The 7,183-nt window shown below is 39.5% G+C and overlaps 1 protein-coding gene across 1 annotated transcript; it reads left to right on the top strand.

Annotated features, from left to right (window-relative positions):
* The first annotated feature begins 920 nt into the window (after positions 1-920).
* On the top strand, positions 921-5,041 carry pkz (protein kinase containing Z-DNA binding domains). Its single transcript, XM_048269798.1, has 10 exons — positions 921-1,474; positions 1,585-1,629; positions 1,727-1,846; positions 1,937-2,077; positions 2,401-2,484; positions 2,760-2,952; positions 3,237-3,377; positions 3,875-3,973; positions 4,117-4,179; positions 4,279-5,041. The coding sequence occupies exons 1-10, from the start codon at positions 1,014-1,016 to the stop codon at positions 4,396-4,398; spliced, it is 1,467 nt and encodes a 488-aa protein (XP_048125755.1). The 5' UTR covers positions 921-1,013; the 3' UTR covers positions 4,399-5,041.
* The last annotated feature ends 2,142 nt before the right edge of the window (positions 5,042-7,183 follow it).

Here is a 7,183-nt window from a genome sequence, read left to right as displayed (position 1 = left end):
TAGCCAGAGAATGCCTATCCCACCATGGTTCTCATATTGCCAGATTCCAGACAATCAACAAATATGAATATAGCCTACATTTCTACTGGCATGCTTCCTAGTGACATTAACAGAAAAATATAAAGAAAAAAATTCATGAGACGTGAGTTATTTTTTCTTGATATAAGACTGACAACACATAGGCCCTATTAGGCTACATGAGACAAATATTATTACATCATACATTCTCAGATATGGGTATAGCACAGACTGTCCTGAAAAAAAAAAGAAGATAGGTATTACAATGACCAAGATAGCTAGATTAACTAGCCTATCTGAACAACACGGCCACTAGGATATAATTTAATGTAGGCCTAGTGCTGAAATGTAGCCAATACTATTTTGGACCATTTGAAACTGTGAAGAAAATATGCTTTGTGGTTAGGCAAAAACACAACTTATTGCAATATTATAACCATTCCACCTGTGTGTGCATGGATACAATTCTAAAGTGCAAATTTAGGCTACAGCACAAATAGGCTATTTCCATCTAAAGATAAGAATAATGAAGTCTAACCTCTGAATTTCTTTTAAAAGTGCACCAAATTGCATTTAAACAATAAAATATACCAATTTTTACTACGGGGGAGCATGCCCCCGAACCCCCCTAGTGGTGCTTGTTGACTAGTGCAGGTCTAGTGACACCCCTGGGACAGTGTCCCCGTTTTAAGTTTACAAAAATTAAAACATTACATGTTTTACGCTTCTCAACTGAAAATGTCCACGAATTTTGTCTCAGAAATCTGGTCACCTTACTAAAATAGCCTACTGTCTCTATGCGGACATCAGACACGAGTCGATGCGAATGCGTGACGGTGGTGAAAGTGTTGACGAATCGAAACCGAAACCAATGTAGGTTACTGTTATAGAAACTCATTCACGTCCTGTCCTGTTCGGTGTAGCCTAGGTGGGGGAGCTGCATTTTCCTGGTGCCTTAATGCGACTGTAAAATAATAGGCGAAGTTCGATCTAAAATGTCTCAATCGACAACAATGAGTTCGGAGGAGAAAATACTTTCTTACTTAAAGGGTTGTCCAGCAGGTGCTACCTACAGTGCTTTACAGATAGCCAAAGAAGTGGGACTGGATAAAAAAGATGTAAACAGACTTTTGTATATTCTCAAGAGTGCGGACAAACTACATGCGTCTGATGATCGCCCCCCTAAGTGGTCCTTACTCACGACAAAAAAGGTAGCTACACCTGAAGTGTCAAAAAAACAACTGCCAAAAGAGGAACAGGACTCCATAATTCCATTTTTGAACACCAACGCAGATGGAAAAGGAATGACGGTAGGAGAATTATCTAAAAAATGCAACCAGGACCGCAAGTCTGTTAAAAGACAACTTTATGCCCTGCATGAAAAGGGAAAAGTGGAAAAGTTATCTGGAAAACTCTGGGCACTCACTGTAAGTGGCAACGAAGACTCAGGAGACAGGTAAGGTGGAGGACCTGTTCAGAATTCTTTGTACACACCATAAAATGATGTAAGCTAGGCTATGATGAAGGCTTGTGTTTTATAATTATGATTATTTGTATGTTGTCCAGTGATTTTGCAGAGGATCCCAATGATAAACCAGAGCCAGGTTTGAGGTAGGTGTGATTGATCCAGAATCAAATGGTCTATAGACTCAAATGTCTAGATGATGTGAATCGTATTTGACATTTTTCTCTTTTTTTCATTTCAAAGTATCTCAAGGGATTTTGAACTTGTCAAAAAACTTGGTGAGGGAGGTTTTGGATATGTTTGTCAAGTGAAACACAAAATGGATGGCAGATTCTATGCAATGAAGATTGTTGAATATGACAGGTAAATATGTCTAATAGTTAATGTTGATGTCTTCTCGTGAACCTCTAACGTACTGATAACAAATCCTTATGTGATTTTTGTCATCCTAAGGGATGCAGAGCGTGAGGTGAGGGCACTGGCTAAGTGTGACCACCCGAACATTGTTCGTTACTTTACATCATGGCCTGGGGAGTACGACCGCAAAGATTTTGGCCTCCACAGCACATCTGAACAATCATCATCTGATTCTCAGTAAGAATGAACAAAAACTTTTCTAGCTGAATTCCTAGGTTTATTCATACAAAGACTATATCAGTTATTTTGATGATCAGTCAAGAAAGAACTCGCACACCAATGTTGCCGATGCAAATTTTAATCCAAGTGGTAAAAAGTGCAAAGTGCTACCAAAGTGTAAAATGTTTTTGGTCCCATTCAGACCATCAGCACTGATGATGGTCTGAATGGGACCGAAAACGTTTTGGAACGCACCCGCCAGGTAGGCCTGGAGTCGTTAGTGCGATACCCTGTTTGCCCCATACCAGTTTTTTTGTTGATGTCAGGTTTATTTTTAACAGAACCAACTATGAAGATGAAAACAGTGAATTTGCTAGTGATGGTCACTCATCACTTAAGTCAAAGAGCAGAGCCACAAACTCCAGGTAAATACGCCTCCAGTTACTGATGCTCAACAGTAAACAATCTCATGCTTTACTTCTAAACAGTTGCACTCATATCGCATAAGGAATGTTACATATCACAATTTGTGTATACAGTAAATGTGCACTCTTCAGTGCTGGAGGAATGCCAAAATATGTTTTTGATGTTTAGTTATTCCTATTTCATTTTATTATTATCTTTTGCTTATTTGTCTGGTGTCTACATATTGTGAGTTTGCAACGTAACCTTTCCACTGTTCCATTGTTCTCCCTGTCAGAAGAGACAACAAGTATCCTTGGCTGTTCATTCAGATGGAGTTCTGTGAGAAAGGAACTCTTCACGGCTGGATAGAGGACAGGAACTGTGGGAAGTCGCAGAGGACCAGAGTGAATGCTCTTCAGGTGTTTCAGCAAGTTGTCTCCGGAGTGGAGTATATCCACTCAGGAGGACTCATTCACAGAGACCTGAAGGTGATAATGAGTGTCAAAACATTCTCTGTATACTGAGCAAAGATTGATTCATGTAAAATCTATCAATGAAATCGGCAGGATTCCACATGATTGTTGTTACAGATATGAGTTTGTGTGGGAAATGAGCTTTCTATGAGCATGGAGAATATATTGCATCTTGCACTTCAGTCAGTGACACATGGGGCCAAAGCTCATGTTGAGTTTACATTTGTATTCAGTGTGTTGTTCAGAGACTTCCAAAGAATTTATGTAGTTGTGACAGTGATGTTTTTTTTGCGTTTCAGCCTGAAAATATATTGTTTGTGAAGGACTACACTGTAAAGATTGGAGACTTTGGGCTGGTGACATCAGTAACAAACCAGAATAGTGGCATTATGAAAAGGACAGTGGGCAGAGGGACACCCTCCTACATGAGTCCTGAACAGGTACTGTAAGTTACAGCCTTACAGGGAGGCTACACCAAGCACGTAACTGAAGCGTTGCATTCGCACAGCATCTGCTGCAACAAACCAGCTGCTACACCAGACGTGAAAGTGAGGTGTATGTTTGAAAAAATTAGACGAGTGTTCTAAAACTATTTTTATACTCCTTGAACAGAGCGCCTCAATTGTGGACCTGGTGTAGTTAGAGGGAAATTAAACTTTTATCCATCCAGACTAATACACATCTGTTGGGAAGATGTTAAATAGATGGCTGCACACATTAGTCAAAACGTAATGCCGACTCACAGATGAAACAAATAACATTGATTGATTATCGTTGTCTTGATTATCCTTGTAAATATTGTTATTATGATGATAGTCCTCAAATAGAGTGTTACTTTTATAGTCAATGGGGAATGTGTGGCCACAGGAAAATAATTCACATATAGCCACAAGTGGTGGATGGATAGTTGTGTGATTGATTGATCTTTGTTTTAAAGAATCAGGGGAGGTATGATGAAAAAACAGACATATTTCCTCTGGGACTGATCTGTTTTGAGCTTCTGTGGAAAATATCAACAGGCTCTGAGAGGGTAATGGTGAGTACATTTGTCATCATATTGGTGTAGTAAATTGTGTGCTTTAGTGTAAAATAGCTGTCAATTAATGTGTCTAAAATGCTTAGAGTTAACAGATGGTCTACTTGATGAAATGTTGACTTTGTTAATATACAATCTTGTAGATATGGCCTGACTTAAGGAATCAAGTATTTCCGGATACGTTTTGTGAAGCTTATTTATCTGAGGTGAGATTCTGTTCTTATAGCTGCTGGCTACAGCTAGTCCCTTGTATGCTTCATCTCATATTTCTGTTGTTTGTTTGTTTGTTTTGTCCAACATTTCAGCATAAATTAATCAGCAAGATGCTCTCCAAAACACCAGAAGTGAGACCAGCTGCTGCAGAGATTGGCAAATTTATCAAAGATTTTCTCCTGAGTGAGAGCCTGAGTCAGAAAACGGTGTGACTTTTCCTGAACTGAAGCTCCTGTAATGCCTCCTGGAGCACTTAGCTGATCTGAGATGATAACAAAAGTAGATGGGTATTTTACTGAGCTGTATAATCTACTGCTAAAACTGCAATACTGTCAAGCTCTATTAGCCAATCAGAAAGCCTTTGAGGAGACAGGCACTTCTGTCTACCAATGAGAGAGGTTGGACAAGTTCGCAAGAGCTCACAGCAGGTACTGTATCTTTCAGGCAGACCTGCTATATCAATGTCAGTACAGTGTGGAAATATTATCTGGTAGGGGAGATTTATGGGATGCATAGATTTATTTTTTTAATTTCCCCAGAAAAACTCAATGTGCTTCACTTACTGTACTGTACTGTACTGTGTCCACTTTTTAAGCGCTGTTCGAATGCACATGGTAATATCAGTATCTGGCTGTGGGCCTAAATCTAAATCTAAACACAGATCATAGGAATGTCCAGAAAATATTTTCATATGAACTGGATCATGAAAAATGTATTTAAATCATGTACAACTAAATTAACCATGCTGCTGCTAACAACAAAAGCTCCTATATTATTCTGTTTGTGTCCAGGGTTTTTTTTGGAAGTCATGAAATATATCATGTTTAAATTCTTAATAAAATTCTTAATCTGCAACCTGCCTATTTTCTATTTCTAAACTTATGGTTAGCAATCCATTGTTTGAAACAGCACTGCAGTTTCCTATGCAAAACCACCACTGGGGGGCAATGTTGCTCCATTAAACCTGCTTGAACGTTACATTACCACAGTAAAGCATCGAGATATTATAATAATAAATTGACATCTCAGTTTTGGTATTACTGTAGGTTCATTATGTTCAATCATGTAAAAATTGTTAGTTTAAACAACACTAATTTTCCTAGACTTGGTGTCGTTTAATCAAATGCCATAAATAGTTCCCATATTCTCACTGGTGGGGGGAGATGTTGAGCTGTAGGACTGAAACTGATGCACTTGGCAACAACAGTCTCCTCTTGGCAAAGCGCTGAAGATGGAAGAGGTTATGCACAGCAAGGCAACCTTAACCCAGGGAGCTGTGTGACATTCAATCAGCCAGCCAGCACAGCAAATGATTACCATCTTCGCCGAGAACAACAGTAACACCAGCTGAGTGCTGCGTCTCGTTCAATCACATGGACCAGCGGTAGGTGCGCTGTTGCCAAGGAAAGTCGATCACTTTCGTCCCAGTCATTTCATCGGCTCCTCTGGGTCTGCACTGCCATGGCTGCTCAGAGTCATTTGTGATGAGAATGAGTCTGTGGTGGCTGAGTCTCAAAGTCTATAAGTGTGGACATTAAAATTGGTACTGTGTCTTCAAAGACTTTCTGCAAATCATACAGTACCTACCTGCCTCTGGTAATAAAAAATGTTGCTGCCCCACACAGACTTATTTTCTAGTCAGCAGCTTTGAGTTTTTTCTGATACACAGTGGTAGGATACATCCTTTGAGGGTTACGACCATAGATATTCAACCACAACCACAAATATGTGATTAAAATGTTGTTAACTGCCGGTTCCATTTGATGATGTAATAGTTAACCCAAGTGACCGTTTTAAGTGATGATCAGTGAGGATATACCATATTGTATCGTAGACTACATTGTATACTGTGATAATTCTTCTATATTGTAACAATTGCAATATAGATGATATTTTGGTATGACAATGTGTTTCCATGTGTGCATTTAGCAAAAATCAGAATGCAGAGGCCTGTGCACATCTGCAGCATTTGCATAGCTGTGCGTGAACACATCTATTTAGATATATGGTCATATGATGGGTTAACTTGTCTTGATATTGCAAATAAATACTGATTCTTAAATATTATACCACATTAAAATGTTTACTATATTGCATCATTTCATGTCGTAATGTTGCGATTTCTCCTCAGAATATCGAAAGACAATTTTTACGCCATATCGCCCATGGAAATTCTAGATCTGCACTGAATAATTCTGGAATGACTTATTCCATGAGATAGACAGCAGGTTGTGAGCACAATCAACTGTTGAGACTTCAGCAGGACAAATACACCAGGCCATTTAATAATACTAAAAAAAAGACTGGCAGGTGCGACTGCACTTCATCAAGCCAGTTTACTTCAGTTCAGACTGACAGTCTTGCAAGGCTCTCCAAGGACTCTGAGTGGCTCTAAGGAGCCTGTGTCCAACTGCTCTGATTGCATCAGATAATGCGGCGGCTGATACGCGGTGGCCTCTGCCACGTCCTCCGATCCTTTTGTGAGCGGAGCAGAGCGTGGGTAGCAGACGGGGCCAGGGAACGATGAGGAAAAAAAGACCACTGGCAGCGGCCGACGCAATCAAGAGGAACGGCACACAACCCACACAGTGTTCCAATCAGGATATTGCATCTAATTTATAACCCCTCTGTTGAGACACGTAGAGGGCTTTTGTTTGCTTTACCAAATGACTTTTGGGCCTCATCAGAAGGAGTGCCTTATCCTTGCCGTTAACCTTTCTCAGCAAGTGCAGCATCAGACAACCGCAGAATGAACTAAATATCCTTCAGATTTGAGAACAACAGTTTGACAGTTTTAACAAAAAACTGTCTTGATGTATAGGATTTGTTGGTCAGTCGTGTAATATTGATTTAATAATGCTGGAGGTATGAAATCAATCAATTCAAAAAATCAACAGATTTTTAAATGACAGTATCATAACTCTCACCTAAAGTGAATTCATTCTGATTTCTGATTAAATTGAAGGATGTGGAAGGAAGGGGTTGAAGGAAGGTATG

The sequence above is a fragment of the Alosa alosa genome, chromosome 18 (assembly GCF_017589495.1).
Source record: "Alosa alosa isolate M-15738 ecotype Scorff River chromosome 18, AALO_Geno_1.1, whole genome shotgun sequence".
NCBI classification, from domain to species: Eukaryota; Metazoa; Chordata; class Actinopteri; order Clupeiformes; family Clupeidae; genus Alosa; species Alosa alosa.
Note: the sequence above shows the minus strand (reverse complement) of the source record. Positions and strands in the feature narration are given on the sequence as shown.